The sequence below is a fragment of the Triturus cristatus genome, chromosome 1_2 (genome assembly GCF_964204655.1).
Source record: "Triturus cristatus chromosome 1_2, aTriCri1.1, whole genome shotgun sequence".
In the NCBI taxonomy this organism is placed as follows: domain Eukaryota; kingdom Metazoa; phylum Chordata; class Amphibia; order Caudata; family Salamandridae; genus Triturus; species Triturus cristatus.
Genome location: NC_140580.1, coordinates 935,531,301 through 935,556,494, shown reverse-complemented (window position 1 = coordinate 935,556,494; position 25,194 = coordinate 935,531,301). Strand labels below are relative to the sequence as shown.

The following is a 25,194-nucleotide window of genomic DNA, read 5'->3' as shown; positions in this document are numbered from 1 at the left end:
CAAGCGCGGAGATACCCCTTCGGGGGTCGATTCAGGCGCTATATAAGAAACATAATAATAATAATAATAATAATCTAGCAGCCCAGACCCAAGGAACTGCTGGACACTCCCGACAAACCCAAACCCCCCCCCACCCTCCCAAAAAGACTTTACATAATGCTCCCCCCCCCCCTTTTTTTCTTATTTCTTTTTACTTTGTTGTTTAATAAAGTTTTGAGGTGCGTGGGGATTGAAGAAACAAAATTGAAATTTCATATATGACATTACTGTACCCCCTTGAACGACGAATGTACTCCTAGAACCTTTGAGATACGTTAAGTCACGTTTACATATACAGAGATAAAGCGCCTTTTACCTGTAATAAACGATATTCATAGGACATGAAAACGTTTAAAAGAATAACAACGAACCGCTAGAAAAGAAAGTGGATCTTGTAAGGGGACTGAATGGAAACAAAATGTATCAAAATCTATACTGCAATATTCCCAGATAAACTAAAGTTATGTTATTGTACAAAATGGAAATGTTTGTTAAAGATACACCAATAAAAATGTTTTTTTTAAAAATCTACAAAACAAAATAATTTGATGGGTCCAATCTGCTCTCTCCATGTCCTCATGTCAGTCTCAAGTGGTTGGGGGGGGGCACCGGCATCAGTCCACCACCGTCTTATGTGTGTTTCACTCAGGGAAGATGCTTTCTTAGTGTTTATCGGGTCCATATCGATGGAGCAGGGCGTCCATCCATATGGAGTGCCGTCGCCCAAGCCCACTGCTAATGTGAGGTCCATGCAAGACCACAGAAAATGGACTATTCTAGAGGTGCCACCTGTTCTTATACCTTGCCTATAATTTGTGTGTGTGTGTGAGCTCATCGGGAGAGATATGTCGCTTGTTCTCTGACAATGTGTCTGTCACCTGTATTCTTTATTAGGCCTGGGGTGCTGCTAGAAGGGTTTCCAAAGATGACTGGCTGGAGTGGCTCCGACGTCTGAGTGTGGAGCTGCTGAAGGATTCTTCCTCTCCTGCACTTCGCTCCTGCTGGTCTTTGGCACAAGCGCACACACCACTAGCAAGGTAATGAAATCCCCAACCTTTACAAAGCTGCCCTCCAACAGACACCCCAGCCCTTGTTTGCATGGTTTGTGGTATATGGGACCCATGTCAAGATTTGAATACTCCCCCCTTGGAGGTCACATTCCTAAAGCATGGTTAAAACTCCACAGCCGTCGTGCACCCCTCTCACATACACCCCCCATCTTTGTTGGTGTTTACCCAAGGCATGAGTGAGTGTGAGAGACTTGACTCCAGCAGCTTTTTGTGAATGTCCCCCATATAACTGTGAAAGAATTTATCCCCACAGAGCAATGTGTCAAAATATGCTGTTAGCAGAGATTTGTATGCTACTGTCTTGCCATTATGTTCTTGCAGCACAGTTGACTCTGAGTACCCTCACTCCCTTGTTTTGAGTGTTTCGTCATAGACTAGAGGATCTTTCTCTTTGACTAAGATCATCATATGCATGTAGAAAATGTATATGTCAATTTTTCTTCTTGCTGCAGGTGTGTTATTGGTGTTTTGTCTTACATCCTACAGTGTTAGGAAGGGTAGCTGTGTGTGATTGTCCTTAAATAGCTGTGTCAATAATCTCCTCCAAAATTGTCAGTGAATGTCCCCTCAATACCTGTCAGAAAACTACTATGGTGTTGGCGGAGGAAGTGTGTGAGTCTGTTTGTGTTTGTGTGTGTGTGTGTGTGTGTGTGTGTGTGTGTGCGCATCTGTGTCTCTCTTCTCCCACAGCTGTCTAAACTTTCCATCACAGTTGTGGGACTGTGACCCCCATTTTACCTGGATGTGTACTCCCAGCTATAGGTGAATTTTTGCCCCCACAACTATATGTAAAACCACTTTCCACAGCTGTATGATAGTGCATGCTTTCCAAAGCTACCTAATTGTCCTTCGCACAGTTAGAGAATGTGCTCCCTACAGTCTGGGTCAATGAATTTTTCCCTTATCCAGCTGTAGATCTGCACAACTTGTCCACAGCTTCCTACTCCTTTCGAGGCTGCAGGCACTCATGGAGATCTCCCAGGCATAGAAATTTAAATTGCCGCACTCGTGGAGCTTTCCTTGACATGGACTTTTTAAATGCACCTGTGGATCCTAAGCATAGACTTTTTTTGATGCTGTTCTCAAGGAGCTTTTGCCAGCATAGTCTTTTTAAATGCCGCCTGCCTGTTCTCCTTTGTAAGTACATACCCCTCTCCCCTCTGCTCCTGGGCTACCAGTACTAGTGGATTTCTGTATGCAGACACCTCTTCAGTTGCCTCCTTTCACCCCTTCCTCCGGCTGCTGTTACATTCCCGGGTTCCTCCAGCCTCCACTGGTTCTTGAACATGTGTCTCTTAATTGCAGAGACCTCTTCAATGCTGCCTTCCTCTCCTGCTGGTCAGAACTTAATGAGGATCAGCAGGACGAGCTGATCCGCAGCATCGAGCTCGCCCTGACCTCGCAGGATATCGCCGAGGTCACACAGACACTGTTGAACCTGGCTGAATTCATGGAGCACAGTGACAAGGTGAGCTGAAGCGAGTGCTGTGGGGAATGTGTGAAGAGAAAGGACAGAGGAGAAAAACAAAAAGAGAAGTGGGGTGATTGAGTAGCTGAAGAAAAAGTGGGACTAAAGAACAAGGGCAACAGATAGTGCAAAGAACAAGGAAGAGAGTTCAAGCGGGAAGGGTAAGACAGACGTATGGTAATGGAACTTATGCAGTGTGGGAGGTGCACAGGTGGGTGTGTCTGGACAAGGGAGGACAAATGCGGGAGGACAGGAACGTTGGCAAACTAGGGGCAGAGAAGGTCAGTTTTGGTGGGGGTCGAGGAAATGAAGGTTATAGGGCGTGAGGATTCCTGTGAAGAAGCAGAAAGTAGATGAAGGTTTGAAGTAGATCTTCTGTGATGCTGATGCCTATAACACATTTCCCTGTAGGGCCCGCTTCCACTGAGAGATGACAATGGCATAGTGCTTCTAGGGGAGAGAGCAGCCAAGTGTCGAGCCTATGCCAAGGCCCTGCATTACAAGGAGCTGGAGTTTCAGAAGGGACCTAGTCCCCCTATCCTCGAGGCTCTCATCAGGTAGGTGCATCTCACTGGCATAAAGGTATCTTGTGAGTGTGGTCTGTGCCTGACAGGTTTGTTGTGCTTTACAGCCAGAGCACTAACAATGGTAGTCCAATTTGGTGTTGCCTGCAGCATATTATGATGTTTACTAGCCACTGGGGGAGTGCGAAGCAATAACTTTGCTGATATTTGAGGAGTTTTTGATGGAGCCACTTAAGCAGTTGCTCTTCCAGTACTTTAGGAATTCATCCTACCATGATTTAATGGGCTAATTTTTGGGGTAGTTTGAAAGTTTTCTCTAGAGTGGTGTATAGTGTTCATTGCAAACTGTAAAGCTGTTTCTAAGAGAAGATTCACATTGTTACAAAGGTAGGTTAGATCAAGACTTTACTTTGGAAGACACCTTTAAAGCAATGAATGGGTGATTACTTTGGGTGCTTATGTAGACCTCAAATCAATAATTTACTCTTGGACAAACACACACACACACAAGATATACACATAGTTTATTTTAGTCTCATTTAAAGTTTTGTTTTGGTTTGTGAGGCTGGGTGCACATTGGTCTGCACATGCGCTGTTGTAGATCACATGCTTTTTATTTAAAGAAGTGTTTTCTGTTTTGAGGTTATGTTATGTTATATCCATTTATAGCGTGCTCGGATACTCGAGAGTGTCCCGGTACGATGCCAGAGGGGTGCAAGACAAAGCTATCAGGCAAAGAAATTAGTTTTAAGTTTCTTTTTTAACACAGCTGGGTCCTGGATGGACCGCAGGGCAAGGGGGAGGGCATTCCAGGCCACACTTGCCTTCACCACAAGAGAGCTGCCCCCTAGCCTCTGGAACTTGAAGCGCAGGACCCGAGCAAAACGAAGGGACAAGGATCGAAGGGCTCGCGAGGGAATGTAAAAAGAGAAGCGCCTCTGAAGATAAAGGGGGCCATGACCGTGGAGAGCACGATGGGCCAGAACCAAAAATTTAAACTTTTTAATTTTTTATTTTTTATTTTGTCCTCATACTGCCAATAAAAAAAACTCTTGATGGGATTCCTCCAATCAATCCATACCATCCTGTTTCCAGCCCTTAGGAGAGGCAAATGGAGAGAAAAAAGGAGCTTTCCCTCCAAGATAGTACCGTTACCTTCTCCCACACCTGTTCACATCTCATGGGGCATCAGAATGTTACTTAGGAGGCCAGGACCGACGGTACATTGGCTTAATCATGGGACCCGCTCTCAATCTCCCTCCAGTCTACCAGAGCTGCCCAAATCTTGCCTTTGCTTTTTTGATCGCAAGCCATATCTGATTCGCTAACATAGATAATAATCTTCAAGCATTCAGCAAAGGTCGGGGGGATTTAGAACCAAAGATTTAAACTTCACCCTGTCCGCCACAGGCAGCCAATGAAGAGAGCGCAATTGGAGAGCCACACTATTCCTTGCCGAAATGCCCAAAAGCAATCTGGACGCCATATTCTGAGCCACCTGTAGCTTTTTAAGCAGGTAGCCAGGGGCGCCAGCATAGAGGGCATTAGCATAATCTAAACGTGACAAAATGAAAGCACACGTAACAGCTTCTCTTGCCGCCTGCGGGAGGAGTGGAAAAAAGTTCCTAAGTGTCTTAAGAAGGCCGAAACAGCAGCCGGCCAGTTTCTTAATGCGTATTGGGAAAGAAAGACTCTCATCGAACCACACTCCCAAATGTTTAGCGGGCTGTCCCGAGGAAAGGGGCAGTAGAGTCGGCCAGCCACAGCTGCTCTCGGAAATCAGCAGGAAACTTACCAAAGAGCAGAATCTCAGATGTTTGTTCATTGCACTTAAGCTGTGCATCCGCCAACCATTTAAAAATGGAAACTAGGCACTGTTGCGCCGCTGAGACGGAGTCAGATGTTTTGTCCCAGGTAAACAACAACTGGGTTTCATCCGCATAGGCCATCACCTTAGGGCCCCAAGCTCCTCTGCCAGATATATCAGTGGCGTAACATAAATGTTAAAGAGGAGAGGGCTAAGGGAGGAACCCTGCGGGACTACAGTTGTTACCAGCTGAGGGGAGGAGGAGAAAGGAGGGAGCCAAATCTGCTCAACCCGTTCCTCCAGGAAAGACCTAAGCCAGCCCCAAACAGCTCCCGACACACCAATCTCTACTATTCGGGCCAGGAGAAGAGCATATGGGACCGTATCGAACGCCGCCGAGAGGTCCAGCAAGATTAATGCCGCCCTCCCGCCAGTGTTGAGGCACTCCCGGATGGCCTCCACCACCTCAACTAAGACAGTCTCAGTGCTGTGAGAGGCTCGAAACCCTGATTGAGCTGGATGGAGAAGTGCCTCAGTCTCCACATATTCTGTAAGTTGTCTATTGACCACCTTCTCACAGACCTTGGCAATAGCCGGAAGGAGGGAGATGGGCCGATAGTTCCCTGGGTTAAGGGGATCCAGAGAAGGTTTTTTAAGAAGCGGCAAGATCTTCGCCTGCTTCCCCCCTGAGGAACAACCGCTGTCTGAAGAGACAGAATGATGATAAAATTCACCTCTATATGTACACTCTCTGCCACCGCTGCCAAAAGCCTGGCCGGGCAAGAGTCCGAAGGAGAACCGGACTTAAGCCCCTTGAGGATTTTAAGAGATTCCAGGGGGTCGACTGCTCTAAATGCTGACAGAGAGAAGGTGGAAGTAGCAGGTTTCACCGCCAAAGGCCCCTCACGGGAGCCATTACCAGATGGAAATGTAGCCTGGATGGCCTGAATTTTATCTCTGAAACAGCATGAGAGCGTGTTACACCAGGCGAGAGAAGATGGAATTCCGCTTGCTTGGGCCAGCGGCGACGTAAAACTCTGCACTATGGCAAAGATTTCTTTAACGTTGTTCCTGGCAGAATCAATGCGAGCTACGAAAAATTGCCCTTTAGCCGCGGCAATACCATCGTAATAGGTTTTTTGCATTGCTCTAAGCTTCCTCTTGGCTATGGGGCAGTAACCACTCCTGCACCAAGCACGCTCCAAAAATCTTGCATTCATGCTTAGCAGCTTTAAGAGTCAAGTTAAACCAAGGTTTAGAGGGTGCATCTCTGGCAGGTCTGGCGGGCCGAAGAGAAGCCACAGAGTCACAGGTGACTCACATGTCCTACCCCAGTGATTAATTTGAGCCAGTGGTTGCTGGTGAGACTCACCAACACCCATTTTTGGGGACCAGCACTTTTCCTCAACAGACATGAACCGCGAGCAAGAGGGAGAAAAAGACAAAGGAGGAAATGGAAAGAGAAAGACAGAAAAACTGCTGCAAAGGGAGAAAGCAGGAACCTGCTTGAGTGAGATAAAGGGGCAGGGAGTGTCTGATAGTGGATGGAAGACCCATGAGAATAACGAATTTCGCTGGGAAGTTATTGAAAACATTCTGTTTAAATTCTGCCCTATCTGAAAGATCATATGTCCGTGCTCGACGAAAATCAGGTCTGTAACTTCTACCTACAAAGGACCACCACGAAAACACCTGCTTGGCGTGCATTGTCTTTCGTTGCAAAAATATTATATACCAGCAAACTGACAGATGATGAGTGCCCTACACCCTTATGCAGCATAAAGAAACTGAGTCTGTAATCGGCACAGTCACTGAAGTTGTTAAAGTGTTTTAATTGAAGATTTAGGTGAGCCTGCTGGTAGTATGGAGGCCCGATCCAAGTGCGGAGGTTGGTATCTACTTCCCCAGAGGACTCGAACTCCAGAGACCAAGATTCTGCAGCACGCCCAGTTAAGCCTGGACCCAGAAAAAGACTACACATGAGAGTTCATCACTCATGATCAAGGACCCGTCCTGGTGTCACAAGGACCTCTTACAGAACCATCTTCCACAGGGATTGGCCTTAAATGGTGTCTTGTCTTGCTACCAAGGAACAGCATGAAAGATGCCTTCAGCAATGAAACACATTGCAACAAAGCATGACCTACACATGCAGAGTCCACACTGACCAATATTGTCAACACAGTTCAGCATCAAAAACAGCCCCTGACTAGTTTCTGCTCCAAGAGTATTTCGATAGATCCTTTACATCAAACACCATGTTGAAGCCCACAAAGGCCTCCACACTTAGGAACGCATTTCCCTCCAAAAATGTACACCTGAGGGTGGGGATTAACTCAACCACCGCCATCTTATGTACACTAGGTTACAATACATATTAATCCAGACATAGGTCAAATTTGAGCAACAACCACATATCTCTCAGACATTCTTCAAAGGAAACACAGGCGTGCCTTAGAAGAGGCCTTTTTTGAGAAACGCATGTCCTGCCCTATTCTACAGAAATCAAAAACTACCATGAGTACAGCAGGAACTCACCCCCCCGCTCCCCAAAAATACTTTCTACACTCTGCATGATTAAGAGGTGCACTTATGTTCTGGCCCCATATCAAGACCAGGGTTAGAGGAAGGATACATCTTACAACTATAGGGATGTCGCCCAAAAGGAAGAGCCATTAGAGCCCTACCTTGTAAATGCTTCTCCACCTGATGATGCGTCAGATACCACCCGGTTATAATTCGGGTTAAACAGCAGCACAAGGATCCTTTGCAAATAGAAGAGGAGGATGATTTCCATATTGAAACACCCTTCAAAAAAGAGAGAAGACCAGTTGGTTCTTACTCATGCTGAAGGCAATGCATAAAATCTATGCGTAGAATTTCAAAGCCGAGTAAAAGTCGGCATGGTGAGAAGATTGAAACCTGCCCCACAAGAGCCTCTCTTTATACAGAAACTCTTCTCACCAGATACAGTGGCTGTAGACAGAGCTAGAAAGAAATCTTTTATGCAGGGGACAGGGAACTCCCTGCCCCCTGAGAACAGAATGAAAGAACATAACCCTCCTAGTGTGTGTGGGGAATAGGCTCGGCTACACAGTGATGTTTTGATATGCATTAGTGGGGGAAATGGAAGAGTAAGTTATTTATTGTTTTTGACTACTTAAAATTATTGCAAGATTCTGAAGAAATAAAAAATGTCTAGTGACTTCGGCAGTCAAAATAAATATTAATTAGTAAACTAAAAAATATTTTTTTTATAAATGCAACATTAGCAAAAGCAAACTTTAACGCTTGCATTAATGAGAAATGTGATGCTAGAACTTAGTAAAATCCAATCAGATAATTGTGATTTTTTTTAAAAACAGTTTGACAAGAATTCACATTTGATTTTGGTTGCGAGAAAAGTCCTTTTTAATATAGATTTACATCGCAAGCTTGGCCCCAGGACAACAGCACAAGATATGAAGTATTGATTTGAATTTGTAATCACAGAGCCTACATCTCGGATTTGTGAATGGTTGATTAGAACACGATGATATGAATTATTTTATAGGAAAGAGTATAATTGCCGTTTTGAGGGCCAGTCTTCTTGGTTTGTTTTTCAATTAGGCACCTACTGTGGGTACTGTTTGAGGTCTGAGGTGAGACCAGTAGCTTCCTCCAGTGTGTAATTATTGTCATAATAGATTTGCAGAATGTGGTTTTCCCATTCATGAATGCGTTTTCCATATTCTGTCCGAAAGTGATGGAAATCGTGTAGTCTGTTGATATAATTCCAGAACTTGCTCTGGTTTTTTAGGTTGAAGATTATAAAAACAATTATTGATTTTCAAAATACTTCCTTTTTTTCCTGCCACAGTGTCTTCTTCTACTTTGCTTTTACTTGAGGTATCAGCGTCAGAGTCTTTGTCCTTTTTATTGCATTTGCTTTGTGATTTCCTAAACTCTTCGTTTCTGTTGGCCCAAAGATGCATAATTTGGGCTAGCCGTTGCACCCTGTAATGTACTGATTACTTCTGGCCAAAGTGTTAGGTAATGAAGTGGGGCTGTGAGGTTTAGGAATATGCTATACAATGACAGACCATACCATACTAAACGACAGGTCATACCATACTATACGTTATCAGGCTATACCATACCATACGTTATCAGACCATACCATACCATACTATACAGTGACATGCTACACCATACTATGCAATGACAGGCTATACAATACCATACGACAGCCAGTACCATACAATGACAGGCCATTCATACCAATCTATACAACTGCGGACATTACCATTGTGAGAAGTTGGCCTCGTATATGATGCCCACTAATTAAAGTGGGCACCTTGCACCAATCTAAGCGACCCTTATGATGTATGAGGTCAAAGATAACCTTTAGAAAGCTATCCTAGTGGTAGCTGTGGACAGCAGCCTTCAGGCTTAATCTTGAAGGAATGTAAAGCAGCTTGTTTTACCAGAATATCACCTCCTGAATTAATTAAATGAAGGAGAACCACACAGTAGTTATATACAAAAAATGTATTTATTAATATAACACTCTCTACTATCCTCTACACGAGGATAGAACACAAAGCACACAATACGAGATCAATATAACAGTTGTAAGTAGCACAATACATAGTGGGCTCCAGGGGGAGACCAAACCATATACTAAAATAGTGGTATAACAATCACGACTAAAGTCAAGACAAGGTCTGGAGCGCGTAGAATCGCTGGGACCCCAAGGAACCACCCAAGGTGAGTAGATAGGGACCCCACGGAGGATGGGTGCAGTGTGCTAACACGACCGCGGGCTCCGTACAATTCTATGGGGAAGTCACGGTTGCAATTTTAAAGTTTAAGGAACATTCTAGGGGGCCTTTGAGCAAACCCTTCGGAACTTGAGAGGTCGGAGAGCCACCCCACCCGTGGATACCGTAGTACCCGAGTTACCTATCCCAGAGGAGCCGCGTGCATAGGTCTGGAGTGGTGTCGGAAACCGCCGTCGTTCTCAATGGAGGGCTGCGATGAAGTACTGCCGCAGTGAAGGTGAAAAGGGTCCGGTGGAATCCAAGCCTGAATTCTGGAAGGAAGGAACCTGAAAGCAGAAGGGACAAAGTCTGGGTCACTCCAGAGTGACCAGGGGCTCGGTAGACGAATGCTCACCAGTCGGGTGCTTCAGGTGTGAGAAGGGATGCTTGACTCTGCAGCCACGAGGACCAAGAGACGTCGAGGACGACCAGGAGCCAGATGCAAGCTGTCCCACAAAGGATGTCGAGTGCTGAGGGGTCGGCATCCGTCTGGAGCCCCAACTAAACTTGGCAAAAGCAACCCACGCAAGAAGGTCAAGCAGGTTACGGTGTGGACCATCAAGGACTCACCAAGCAATGGGGAGTCAGGGCACATCTGGAGCAACCAGGAAAGCCCAACAGAAATCAAGATGACCCTCAGGGGGACCCACAGGCAGAAAGACCAGGAGTCGCGAGGAAACCTCGAGCAAGATTACAAAGTACCAGCCCACGGAGCAATCGGTGCGAGGAGGCCGGAGTTCTTTGGTGAAAATACTGCTCAGGGTCAGGACTACACGGAGTCCAATGCACAAGCTCGGGAATTGCCAACCAGCATATGCAATTGCAAATGGACGCGGTGCACAGGGCTTCGAGTTATGCAGTCTCCACGAGAGATTCTGGCCTCAAACTTGCTGAGAGGGCATATCGACCTTCAAAAATCCACCTCCTGTGTTGCTGAAATCTTCGAAGTCCGCAGGAGCTTGGGAGCAGCAGACTGGTCAGTTGCGTTGTGGTGTCTGCTAGTGCATGGGAGTAACTCCTTCACTTCAAGGGAGATTCTTCAGTTGTCCTTAGTGCACTCCAGGTCCTGCATGGAGCCTGTATGGAGCAAGGGCACAGGCAAAGCTTTGGACGGAGAGGGGGACGAAGTCGGGCCCAGTCGAAGTCCAGAGTGTCCAGACTGCCGAAGGTCAGTGGTTTCTTCTCGTAGAATCTTGTCCACGTAAAATCTAAAGTCTTACAGCCAGGTAAGCCCTTTTGTACCCATAGGACAGGGTTGGACAGATTTGGGGGGACCCTCCTAGCGGAGGGTCAGGACAGCGAGGTGGTTACACCCATGTCCTTTGTACAGTTTCGCACCAGAGCAGGAGCCAACGGCTCCCAGAACTGGTTTGAGTTGGACTATGCACTGGGACACCAAATGTGCTCCCAGTGCAGACTTTCAGGCACTCTGAATGCACCCACCCAGCCCCAATACACTAAGCCCTGTCTGGGAGGTGGTCACACCTACCTGTGACAGGATGCTTATTGTGCTGCCTTCCTCTGCTCGAGCTTGGCTCAGCAGCAGGAGGCCAGAAATGTGTCTCTGGTCAGCAGCATCCATTTTGTGCTTTCCGGGTCGAGAAGGCTGGCACCGGATAGGCCAGTGACCCCACGAAGCTCGCTTCAGAATGGTGGAATCTTACCTCCCACACCGGTTACCGGTGTGAAGGTATGATTCCAAGGTGTTTGATACTAAACACGATATGTTTCTATGCAGCCATTTTCAAGATAGCATTTACCGCAAGGTTATAATGCACCTCTACCTATATGTCCGGCTGAGTCACAAGCAACCCGGGAGAATGGTCTCCGAAGGCTGCGGAGAGGCTCTGCTCATGCAGTGGCACCCTCTCACTAAAAACCCAGTACCCTGCCTTCAGGAATGATAAGGCCTGCTATAGGGGTGACTTATAAGTTTTAAGTGTAGTGACCTACAGATATAGTGAACCTTTATCTAAAGTAAGTGGTGCAAGCACCAGCTTACACAGGTTGCAGTAGCAGACCTGTATTTCCATTTTGCATGGCCTCTCATGGGTGGCATAATACATGCTTCAGCCCATGGGAGGCCTCTGGGGTACCTATGACCTGGGTACATGGGTACCGTATTCTAGGGACTTAAGAGTAGCCCATTATCCAATCTGGAGTGTACCAACGTATATGTGTTACAATTTAAAGGAGAAAGCAGATAGACTGGGGTCCTGATTAGCAGGATCCCAGTCAGACTAGTCAAAAACAGTGCAACATCAAGCAAAAAGTGGGTGTAACCATAAGAAGCCGATCCTACTTTCCTACAACTATGCCATACAGTACCATACCATGTGATACAATTACACTCCTTCCCATACCATACAGTAGCATATCTTATCTTACAATGACAGGCCATACCATACCATACAATGATAGGCTATTCCGTACTATATGTAGGAAGCTGACTCTTTATATGGTGGACCAAAAAGAGGTACACAGTGTAGAGTCCAGGCAAACCCCAAAAGAATTTCAGCGGCTCAAATGACACCCCAAATGTTTACTTTTGTGGTAGTGTGTGCGAGCAGTTAGGCGTATCTGAGGGTAGTGTTCATTGGACAATCTAAGGCAGTAAGTGAGACCCACTCAATAAAGAAATCTGTCACCAATTTATAAGCATAGCACGTACTTGTAGATAGAAACGAATATCTTCGGAATCTGGTAAGTACTTTTCGAGATATGGATTTTTACAGGTTTCAAAAGTTCTCACACTGCAATTTCTGGAGCAGTAATGTTATCCTATGGGGGAAAAACATGTACTGCATTCGGGCAATTAAAGGCGACTTACGGGACTGTTCTTTTGGACTTAAGGTGATTATGGGGCATGGTCCAGGCCACACCAACATGTCACCTTGGGAGGCTCTGGGGTGTCTGGGTGCAGAGGTGTGTCCTGGCATTGGGTGTCTTGTTCACTTTAATGGGAGAACAGTGTAGTGGGGTCATTTGGCATTGGATCCGTTGCTGGAGTTTCTGCGGTTGGAGGGGGGCCTGCAGAAAGAGGCTGCAGGCAGCGACTGAAGGTCCCGTGTGGGCAAACCCAAGCATGGGTTTAGCTCTTGTGGGTCTGGGGACCCCGTTGGCACCATCACCTCCCTTGGACTAGGGCTGTGGAGCTCTGGTGCTTTGAGGCATCTGGTGTTGGTGGTCAAAGTCTCACTTTTTGTCTTTGGTTTCTGTAGAAAGGGGCAAACAGGACAGCTAGGCCACTCTCAATGTGGGTCTCACTGTCCCTAGCGTGCCTTGACGTGCAGGCCGGGTTTCTTGGAGTCGGCACAGCAGCAGGACGAGTCGGTTGCTCCACGAGGGTCAGATGCAGCAGGCAGCCTGACAGGGTTTGCGCATGGTCAGTCATACTGCTTGATTCTTGAGTCAGCAGTCTTTTCAGTCCATTTCTTCTTTCGTGTCCGTTGAAATCTGATGTCCTGGTATTATGTGTCCCCTAAATACTCAATTTAGAGGTGTTGAGGGGAGTGAGTGGTAGTTGCCAATGGGTTACTTGCTCCTGGGGTCACTACACTCCCTTGATGTCCACTTCCTTTGTGGAGTGGGCGTCACCCTGCCCCTGAATTCCTAATTCCACCACACACAAGATGGTGGAATCCTAAATTTGGTGTTCACTACAGGCTTGGTTACCCTAGAGGTGTGCTCAGCCTGACAGTGCAACATGCCTCCGAAGCATGCGAATAGGATTCGTAATCTATATATAATGTATATATAATATGACACAAATAAAATGTATTTGACAATCTTTTTGTAGTTCCCAGTGATATATTGTCGCAATCTGTCCGTATTGTAGGTTTTTGTATTTTCAAATATTGTTCCTAAATTGTCTTACAATTGAATGTTAAAAGCACCCTGATTTAGGAATTAATCTCAGGGGCACCCCTTAATTTTTTCAAACCAGTGCAACATGCCTCCTGCATACTTAATTTTCCCACCTGTCCTGGCGCCAGATGGCTCAGGGCAGGGGGTCAGCATCCTCTCCTGTGGAGGAAGCCTGATTCACATACCAAAGGCTGTGGGCTCTTTCAAGCTCCCTAATTTGGAACGCTCATTCGCAGGTCATCCTATGGGTTGGGGTGTAAACACCCTCTGCCTGAGCAGACGTTTGTTCCTGACCTCCTGAGAGCAAAGTCTCTCACCCCTGGGGGTCAGAAGCTCATCTGTGGTGGCAGGCTGGCTAGAATCAGTCAGTCAGCGCACCAGTAGTTGGTAGGTTTTCAGGGGGCAACTCTTAAGGTGCCCTCTGGGTGCATGCATTAATAAATCCATCACTGGAATCAGTGTGGGCTTATTAATACGAGATGTTTGATACCAAACATCTTTGGTATCAGTGAAGCCAATATGTAGCTGAGGAGTTCGTTTTTGACCAGTGCCCAGCACATGGACTTAAAATGGCTTCCCTGATCACTTGTTCTGGCAGCAATTGAACTGGCCAGCACAGGGGCATATCTGCTCATGCTGATATGTCCACACGTAAAATATTGCACCCTTCCTTAGAGCTGTAAGGCCAGATGTAGGGGTGTCTTACAAATAGTACATGCAGTGATACGTGACATGGCACACAGTTGTGTAACGTGTTGTGTTTTCACTTTTTAGAGCACATTGGTCACGCATCCTGATGTGGCAGTCTCTATGAGTTTGGCCCTGGGTAGCTTAGAGTGGCACAAGATATGTTGCATCTCTTAGGGACCCTCTTTAGTACCTATGCCCTAGGTAAAAAGGTTCACTTACTAGGGACTTACAGAGGTGCTTAAGGCCTGGTCACTTGGGGATCAAATGACCAGTTGTCTTGTTTTGGGTAAAGAACACTGGCATTGGGGACCTGTTTAGTAGGCACCCAGTGCACTTCAGTCAAAGTTGCATCAAATACTCGCCAAAAAGTGGGGGCACTACTGCAAGAAAAACCCCATTGCCTACACCATATCTTACAATGACATACTTTAGAGTACCATACTATTTTATACAGTGACATGCCATACCATATTGCATATTGACAGGCCATACCATATCGTGCTGTACAATAACAGGCCATGCCATACCATACTATATAATACAATGACCGACCATACCATACGCTACAATGCTAGGCTGTACCATACCTGTTATGCCTGTAATATGCATGAAAAGGTTTTTGAGGCCTACAAACAAAAAGAATGGTTTAACATGTCATCCATTCTAAGACTGATCCATGTTTTATTCAGCGGGTAGATGATTGCAATGTTAAAAACATGTATGTACTCTCTTTGTTGACTGTCATATCAGTGACATCAGTCAACTAGTTTCTGTACTCATTCAGCAACAAAAGTATACCACATTCATCAAGACCTAGTAATTATCTAGCCAAGTCAGTGACGGCAATGACGACCATTGGTGGGGACGGGGTGACTGACCGGAACCCCCACCCCTTTGAGCTGATGATGTACGTGGCATGCATGTAGGGTATACACGGTTGCTCACTGGGAGATTCTGATTGCCCTTTGTCCCTGGAATTATGTTGTGATGTCATATTGTGATATGTGCACTATACGTTCACGATGCACACTACTGCTAGCTGTTTTTTCATTTGTACTGTTCTGTAAAACTGAGAAATAAGTTTTCTAAAAATATTATCTAGCCAAGTTGCACAATAATTATTTAAAAAAGGGACTGAAATAGGATACTCCAAATATCTCTCTATATATGCCCCTCACGCTTCCCATACCTGGTGTTTAAATATAGGGGAATGGAAAAAGGACATCGAGTTGAGCAGTCCTTTCTCTGAGTGTAACTCATAACAGCCCCAGAACGCCAGTCAAAGCTGCTACCACTCTTCCTGTCAGACATTCAGCAATCACTATTTTATGGATATTGAAGGCCATCAAGAAATGAAGTGCAGAAGTGACGTGCCAAACTGTACTCAAGAGTTTATTCCATGCATCTTCCTTTTCTCACCTTTGAGGTCTGGGTAATGCTTTCAGTCTGTGCAAAGCGTGCTGTCTAAAGCAGGAAACTGAAAAGGTTACTTACCTGTAACATTCGGTTTGCATGGTTGAGTGCTGTAGATTAACATGTCCCTTGCTGCCTCCCCAGAGAAGAACTTGAATGGAGTTACCAGTTGTGCAACTAGCTGTGGGCTCTATAACTTTTCCAATAATACCTTTCATCTCAACATATAATCACAGAAGAGAAATACAGTCTGGTGCAATGTTTCTCCAGGTACATTGGGCCTTTGAGGGAGGAATCGCAAGTCGCTTCAAAACCAAAAACACTTCTTTGAAGAAAAACAAGTTGTACTGTTCTGAGCCTAACACAGGATGGAATGAGTGAAGCTTATGAATCTACGTCACTACACGCTGCAAACCGTTTGTTACAGTTAAGAAGCGTTTTCCCGTTTCTCCGATGGAAGTTGGGTTTTTAGGACATTCGTTAAGTTGATTGCCCAGCGCTGCACATCGTATGAGTTCCAGTGCATGGGGCTAGAGTGATAAAAAATCTGAATCTAGATGCGTGCTGGTCAGTTTGGGATTTTTGGTAAATAAGGCCTGCAAAATGCATTTTACCTAGTTAACTGAAGATTTTTTGAAGGAGAATGTATGGCAAAAATATGTTGCTGAATCTCTATGTAAGATCTTGCATGCTATTGTCTGCAGTTTGGATAGTGCTCTGTGTTTTTGTTGAAAGCTTTCCTTACTTGTCAGAAATGAGGATGGAGTTTATGGACAATAAAAATGGGTCGCATGGTGAAGTTTGTGGCTTTGTCCAAGAGCGCAAGAGCATACTTATGTAACGTGGCCTGTAGACTAGTCTAAGAATCACTGTTGTTCTTTCTAGAAGGTTGATGAGGCTCTTTTCTGTGTGTAAAGGGAAACAGAGTGTAATATGCATAGTTTCAGTACCTACTTCCTTGCTTTTATGGTGCAGATATATTGCTACATCGACGTTTCTGAGAGAGAGCGGAAGGTGTGCGCATGTGAGGCAATATCAAAATGCCAGGGAGAGCTTTGTGCCCTGCAGGAAGTAAAGTATCTTGGCTCAGGATAAGTTCATTAAAACTGAGCGAAGCTCCATACAATGGACTAAAGCTGTAATGCAGTACTTGATGGTGTATGGAAAGGAAACAAAGAAAAATGTAAGTGCCATATGCGATTGGATAAGTAAGGCTGCTGCCCAGGTATTTGACTGCTTGCCTTTTTTGTACTGTTCGGAGTGTAACCTTAAGAGTAATTTGAAACAAGCAATAACATAGCCAATAGGTCTCGCCTTTGGGACCTTTTAAGTGTTTAGCCATGCAACAGTTGCATAACTAAATACTTATAAGGTCCCAAAAGCGAGACCTATTGGCTATGCAAAGCGGCCGCGAAAGTGATCGCGATCAAACATCTCGCCTGACCCAGCGCATGCGCTGGTCTGGCGAGACATTTTGTGAGGGCTCCAAAAAGTGCGCCAGGCCACCCTAGAGCTACAGTGCATGAGCGCGGGCGCGCGCGTCGCGCTTTACCGCGATTACTTTCACTTTCGCGTCCCCACGGCCGCTTTGTTGTTCTCCGTGAGGCTTCAATAGATTGCAGCAGTTAAAACAAGCATTGGCATAGCCAATAGGTCTCGCTTTTGGGACCTTATAAGTGTTTAGTTGTGCAACTGTTGCATGACTAAACACTTATAAGGTCCCAAAGGCGAGACCTATTGGCTATGCCAATGCTTGTTATAAATGTACTCCAAACTGCACGAGTATTAAGGTTTAACTTCCATGGAAATCTTTCAACTTGGTGGCTGTCTTACCTGATCAATGCACCATCGTACAGACAGGGCATAATTCAGAGAACCACCAGGATTTCCTCAGAGCCTCATACCTTTTTGGGAGGAGTACGTGGGACGGGCTCGGTTAGAGATAGGATGGGCAGGTAACCCAGAAAGGGGTTTGGAAGAGGGCAATGCACATGAGAGGTAGTCCTTGGAGCATATCCTGTTTGTTTAGGAGGATGGCAGAGTCATAAAATGGTTATCTAAATGTCGAAGCATGCCAAAAGGAAATGGGGTCAGGGAAGAGATCCAGATGATTCAGAACTGATTTGCAACATTGCATTCTCTTCTGGGATGGTTTGCAAACAAACCAATTCCGGATAGGTTGTGCTATGCTTAATGCTGTGTAACATACTTGCAAATAAAGAGCTCCCTTTCTGTCTCAGGACTCATTTATTGAGGAACAAGTTGGTCATATCTGCTCTGCTGAGAGGGAGTACCAGTGTTGGATAACTGTCTAGTGGCCACTTCGGCATCTTTGCACACATTTTTTAAACATTACTGTCTTGATTGTGGATGCAAGGTTGGAGGGGCAATTTGGTAGGGCGGTACGCCACACTTGTTGGATTGAAGTCTGGTGATGATAGTCAGACATTTTTCAGCATTGGGAATGTTTCCAAGTGGAGGAATCTGGTGGAAAAGTGTCCAATTAAAGTAAAAATATTAGTTTAAATTCCGTAATATCCTTTTTGATGGATATTTATCTTCACTGCCCCTATCCCTTCCCTATTTTGAGGAGATTTACATTTTTGAAAGCATTGTTGCTTTTTAATTAGTTTTATATGTCATGTCTTGGTCTCTGGAACATGGTTGTCTCACATTTGGTGAAGAAGTCGTTGACTCTGTGGCCAAAAACACTCTGGTACTGCTGAAAAAAATCAGCCTGTAAAGAGATCTTTAGTCCGAGTAGATTTCCATTACACATTCCAACTCCCCCCCCCCCCCCAAATGTAGGGGTACAGTTAAACATTATCAACTTCATAACTAAAACCACGTGCTTCCAGCTGCTTTATATAAAAAAATGCCAACATCTTCTATTTGAAATGGAATATTCTCTGATAAATGCACTTGACTTCCGCAAATTGCACTACTCTATTGCCTTACTGATGGGACTGCTCCGCTACGAGTTTGTTACCTATGACAATATTATCAATTTTACCAGCAGGTCCCTCTTTAGCCGGTCTACTTCAGTCGTCCACCTTGCCATCCTGACACCTGGTAGAATAGTTGGTATATGAGCGCAGACACAGTACAAGGTACTCGCCAAAAGCTGTCAATTCACCTGACCTCCTCCAGCTGAATACAGGCCACATGCTTGTGTCTCCTATATCTTACCATCTTCCATTCCATTCCCTGTTAACAAATCTTCATGAGCTCCTTCAAGGCTTCAATCCTTTCTGCTGCTTAGTCAACTAATAGGGGACATCCTCCCAAGCGCTTTCAGAACTCCACCTTTCCTTAATGAGTACAGGCAAATTCTCGAAGTCCAACTCCTTTTTCTGGAAATATCTAATCTCTGAATGTCTTATTACCCACCTGATGTCTTTCCACTGAAATGTAAATCTGTAAATACTGTGGTGGTTGGTACATGTCTCTTCCGTTCAATGTAAGCATTTGGTAGTATCATTCAGCATTGTAATGTTCATTCTGATGGATACATCTGCCAGTGGATTCCTCACCTTGTGAATATCCCCTGCTTTTGTAGCAGTCCACGCCGATGAGGCCGAAGACGACGTCACAGAGACACGGCTCTGCTCGCGACTCCGCTGACGTCACCGGCTCCATAAGAAGACCTCGTCGGCGTGCTGACGTCAGTTCCCTTTTTTCAGCGCCGTCGACGCCAGCGAATTTCGGGAATCTCTATCTGTAGCTTCACTGTTACTTTGTATTTCTTCTGGATTTCTCTGTCCTTTTTCGTGAGAATGTCGACAAAGAAATCGGGGTTCATGCCCTGTCATGAATGTGGAAAACATATGTCGATCACGGATCCACATGACGACTGTGTATGGTGTTTATCTTCGGACCATGATGTGGATGTGGATGTCGCAAGATGAGCTCCAAAGCTCTCAAGGAAAGAGAGGCGAAACTCTTCATCGCGAGGATGAAAAAAGAGAAGAGAGGAAGGAGGAAGTCGAGAACCAGGTCACGATCGAGGTCGAATTCGGCGTCGAAGTCGACTTCGGGGCATGCTTCAAGATCCAAGAATCGCAAAAAGAAGAGGAGACATTCTTCTCGACGTCACTCTGACAAGAGTACGGCTCCGAAGTCGAAGTCACCTACTCGACGCCGTAAGGACTCTGTGTCTCCCTCACCCGTTCCGGATTCACCTGCTGGTCCTTCTTCTCCAGTGGCTTCTCCGGTTCATTCACTGGCTCCGGCTTCATCTCCGGCGCCGGCTCCATCTCCGACGCCGGTTCCATCCCCGGCTCCGGCTTCGGCTTCGTCTCCGGCTCCGTCCCCGGTTGAGGAGCTTCCAGTACCGGGTGAGCCTTTGACGCCGCAAATTCCACCGTCGGCGCCGGTTGGCCCGAGTCCGGTGATGCCTGATCAGTACCCTGCGTTCCCTGGACCAGGTCAGGACCCCACGCATTATTTAAATGCAATGTACGGGGTATTTTCAAGGCCCATGTACTCCACTGGTGCACCTTCGGGTCCCATGGGTCCTATGGCGTTCAGTCTGGGAGTGCCTCAGGCATATCCGCAGGCCCCTTTCATGCGATTTTTCCAGGCGGCGCCGTCTTGGCATCTACCGGCGCCGATGACATCGACGCCGCTTCCTTCTTCACCGGCGCCGACTCGACCTCGTTCGACACCGGCTGCTCCTGTGGATCCACGTTCGACGCCGACGCCGGTTGTACGAATCCGGTCTAGGAGGGAAACTCAAAGGGTGCTTGATGAGCAAAGGTACCTTTTGGAAGAGGCAGAAGGAGGAGAGCTTGTAGAGTCTGATGAAGTTTTTGAAGAACTTAAGGAGGCCAGTGGCTTGGATTTATCTCCTGAGTGGGAAATTACTCTACCTTCTGATGAACCGTCAAAGGATGTGGCTCCATATCATGCAGTCATAAGGAAGGCAGCTGAGCTGTTGGATCTGCAGTTGCCTACAATTGAGTTTAAATCAAACAGAGATACTGCATTCTCCTACTACGGTTTCAGAACCATTGTTGCCTTTTAATGAGGCTATTATAGATCCTGTGATGGAGGTGTGGCGTAAGCCTTTTTCTGCTCCCGCAGTTTCCAAGACGGTTGCCAGAAGATATAGGGCGGCTCCAGGGGACCCAGAGTTTTTAACTTCACATCCTTCGCCTGAGAGCCTGGTGATTCGGGCTGCTTGTTCATGGAAATCTAAGGGTGCGTTTCCTCAGGTCCCGAGTGACAGGGAGGCTAAAAAACTAGATCAGTCGGCCAAGAAGGTCTTTTCATCGGCCAGTATGGCCCTTAAATCTACAAATGCCACTTGTCTTTTGGGACGCTATATTCATGCGCTCATGGATTCTGCAAAGAAACTGGCTCCAAAGCTATCTGAGGAGGATAGAGTTGGCTTTAATGAGGTTTTGACGGATGCCCAGGCAGCAGCACGCCAGGTGATACAGAGTGGTCTGGACACGGCTGATTCAGTGGCAAGAGTCATGGGGTCTTCTGTTGCCACTAGGAGGGGTGCGTGGCTTAAGTCTTCAGAGTTTTCCACTGATGTGCAATCAACGTTGTTGGATTTGCCATTTGATGGCTCTGGACTATTTGGTAAAAAGGCAGATGCTGCTCTTGAACGTTTTAAAGAAAGCAAGGCTACGGCTAAGTCTTTGGGCCTTCAATCCCAGTCAAGGGGATCGTTTAAAAGATATAGGGGTTTCGGAAGGGCAACCTTTCGTTCCTGTCGGGTGCCCCACAAGACCTACCTGGCTTGTGAAGCGATTCCGCAGAGACGACAGGAGCGCCCGCCCTTGTACCCACCTGACCCCCTTGGACCAGAACCCAACAGGGATGAGATGGACGCAAGGATAGAAGCCAGAAAAGGGGGGTAGAGTTGTGGTGCTTGGAATGGTGCTTGCAGGAGACTCCTAGGGCAACTGGAAAACAGAACAATATCCTAAGTGGTAAGGAACCCCCAAATTCGCCCTTTATCAAACGTTCCCTTTATCACACACAAGCGTTATTCTGCCAGGACTCACCGGTGCTCCTGCGGATCACAATCTCCAACCCTTCGTGTAGGTCCACACGTAACAGGATAATCCAGGAGAGGTCCCCTGCGATGTCGCCAAGAAGAAAGGGTCGAACGTCAAACACTGCTTCTCTGCAGGAGCCCCCAGTAAACCATTAGCATGGCGCTCCTGCATGGCCCCAAAGAAAGGAATGATGTAGCGCTCCTGCGCTAACCCCAAAGAAGGCAAGATTGCGCTTATGCGCTGACCCCCAACAAACAAAGAATAGTGCTCCTGCGCGGCCCCAAAGAAAGGAATGATGTAGCGCTCCTGCGCTAACCCCAAAGAAGGCAAGATTGCGCTTATGCGCTGACCCCCAACAAACAAAGAATAGCGCTCCTGCGCGGCCCCAAAGAAACAAACGATGGCGCATATGCGCTAACCCCCAACAAACAAAGGATGGCGCTCCTGCGCGGTGGCAAAGAAACAAACAATGGCGCTTGTGCGCTAACCCCCAAAGAACATGAAAGGAGTAGCGCTCCTGCGCGGTGGCAAGAAAACAACAGTGTTAGCGCTCCGGCGCGGTGGCGAGGAAACCCCAGTGTAGCGCTCCAGCGCGGTGGCGAGGAAACCCCAGCGTTAGCGCTCCAGCGCGGTGGCGAGGAAACCCCAGTGTTAGCGCTCCAGCGCGGTGGCGAGGAAACCCCAGCGTTAGCGCTCCAGCGCGGTGACGACAAAACAGACTGGTACTCACCGGAAGGTGGGTCTCTGGAAACTCCCCCAAGCAACGGGAGCCTCGTAGGAATCTGAAGCACAGAGCCGGCGGGAAGCACGAGCTAAATGCGCTTCCCCCGGAAGTGGTTCTGTGCTTCGCAGGGACTAGACCGGGGCTCAGCTTCCAACCGGAAGTGAGTATCCCGGCAGTGTTGTGTGTGCTAACGGGATGTCGGGAAACGGCAACCGTCGCGAACCCGACAGAACCCCCCACCAAAACAAACCCCCCCCCCCCCCCCCCCCCCCGAAACCCCGGACCTCAGAAAGGGCAAGCAGGGTCGAGGGCTCAGGGGGTGACTCCGATGAAAGGCACGGACCAGAACGGGAGCATGACGGACGTGGGACAAGGGCTCCCAAGACCGCTCGTCTGGACCGTAACCCTTCCAGTCCACCAAGTAGAAGAGCTTACCCCGGACACGGCGGGAACCCAAGATGGCCCTGACCTCATACTCAACATGGCCCTCCACCACCACCGGAGACGGAGGAGAGGGAATCGGAGCACCAGAGCGGACCGCCCGCAGCAGGGAGACATGGAAGACCGGGTGGATCCGCATGTGCGGAGGTAGCGAGAGTCTCATGGCCACTGGGTTGATCACTTTTTCGATGGCAAAGGGACCCACAAAACGAGGCAAGAGTTTCTTGGGACCATGTACGTTGAGGTGCCGAATGGACAACCACACCATGTCGCCCAAGCGGTAGTCAGGCTCCTTCTGTCTGTGAGCGTCAGCATGCGCCTTGTAGGTGTCCTTTGCTTTGGCCAACTCAAACCGTGCCTGTTGCCAGAGCCTGTGCAGGGACTCATGATAGGCATGCACCGATGGTAACTGGCTGTCCCGAGGTACCTCCCAAGCAGTGGTGCGGGGGTGATGGCCGTGAAGACAAAAGAAGGGAGACATGCCAATGGCCGAATGCTTGCTGTTATTGTACGCGAATTCCGCCATCCATAACACCGCCGACCATTCCTTCTCCACCATCAGAAGCAGACAACGGAGGTACTGTTCCATGGTGTGGTTCGTTCTTTCAGCCTGACCGTCGGTCTGGGGATGATAGGCTGAGGATAAGCGTACGTCCATCTCGAGGATTCTGCATACCTCCTTCCAGAAACGGGACATGAATTGAGAACCCTGGTCCGTTATAACCACCGAAGGGATGCCATGGAGGCGGACCACCTCGTGCACGAAGACCAAAGCCAGATCCGTTGCCGTGGGTAATTTCATCAAGGGTACAAAGTGCGCCATTTTCGATAGGTGGTCAACTATGGTGAGCACCGTGGTGTGCCCGGTCTTGGTGATGGGGAGATCAACCACGAAATCCATAGAGATGGTGTGCCAGGGAAACGGTGGCACGGGTATGGAACGCAGCAGACCAACCGACGGTTCAGACCTGTTCTTCCCTAAAAGGCAAACGGTGCAATTCGTCACATGAGTTCGTGTGTCGGATACCAGTGTTGGCCACCAAAACTGTCTTTGTACGAGTTCAAGCGTCTTGTGATAACCGGGGTGGCCAGAGAGGACATGATCATGGCACATGCGGATTGCTCTTTGTTGGCTGGGTGTTCCAGGTAGGTACAACCGTTCTTCTTTAAACAGCAATCCGTCCGCACGAACCGTCCCTTCGTGTTCCTTAGCCAGGACCATCGGATCGGACTGCTGTATGTCACGTCTCACGAGCGTCAGGAAGTCCGAGGATGCAACCACCCCCTGGAAGTGTCTTTCCGATATGATAGGACTTGGCTCGGTGGTTTCGGCGTTTCCGTCACGTTCGTCTAGCCGTGAAAGGGCATCTGCTTTAGCGTTGTCTTTTCCGGGTCGGAATGTGATAACGAAGTTATATTCATTGAAGAATAAGGTCCATCGTAACTGTCGGGCTGTGAGGGCACGGGCTGAACGTTGAAACTGGAGGTTCCGGTGGTCAGTGTAGATGGTCACTGTGTGTTTGGCGTCTTTCAGGAAATGGCGCCATTCCTCAAACGCTGTTTTGATAGCTAATAGCTCTCGGTCAGACACAGTGTAGTTGCGTTCTGCTGGTAGAAGCTTCTTGGAATAAAAGGCCACCGGATGCAGTTGTCCTGTGCTGGTGCTTCGTTGGGATAACATGCCCCCTATTGCTTCCTTCGAAGCGTCTGCTTCCACTATGAAGGGCTGCTCGGTATCAGGATGCACCAGCACGGGGGCGATGGTGAATCGTCTCTTTAGTTCTTGGAAGGCACTGTCAGCGTTCTGATCCCACTCAAACCATACTCCTTTTCGTAGTAGGCGTGTAATAGGAGCCACCAGAGCGGAGAAGCCTGTGATGAACCTACGGTAATAGTTGGCAAAACCTATGAACCGTTGGACCCCCTTTACGGATTCCGGAGAAGGCCAAGTCAAAATGGCTTCTACTTTTTTATTGTCCATTCGAATGCCTGCCGGAGTGATGATGTGCCCCAGGAACTCTACAGAGGCAACGTGAAAGACACTCTTCTCCAGTTTGACATATAAGCGGTGTTCCCCTAGCTGTTGGAGGACCGCACGCACGTGCTGTACGTGTTCCGTGATGGTTCGGGAATATATCAGAATGTCGTCTATGTAGACAATACAGAAGACGTCTATGAAGTCCCTCAACACCTCGTCAATAAAGAACTGGAACGCTGCGGGGGCATTACAGAGTCCGAAAGGCATCACCTGGTATTCGAACAGACCGAACTTCGTCCGGAAGGCGGTCTTCCATTCGTCCCCTTTCCGGACTCTGACAAGATGGTAAGCACCCCG

The 25,194-nt window shown here is 47.4% G+C and overlaps 1 protein-coding gene across 2 annotated transcripts in view; it reads left to right on the top strand.

The window, feature by feature from the left end:
• MTOR (mechanistic target of rapamycin kinase) overlaps positions 1–25,194 on the top strand; it is a 1,008,697-nt gene that overhangs the window by 387,153 nt on the left and 596,350 nt on the right. For both annotated transcript variants that reach the window (XM_085609875.1, XM_085609873.1), the window contains 3 exons: positions 934–1,076; positions 2,415–2,577; positions 2,989–3,134. In XM_085609875.1, the coding sequence (XP_085466001.1) occupies positions 934–1,076; positions 2,415–2,577; positions 2,989–3,134 (452 nt within the window). The remainder of the gene's footprint in view (positions 1–933; positions 1,077–2,414; positions 2,578–2,988; positions 3,135–25,194) is intronic.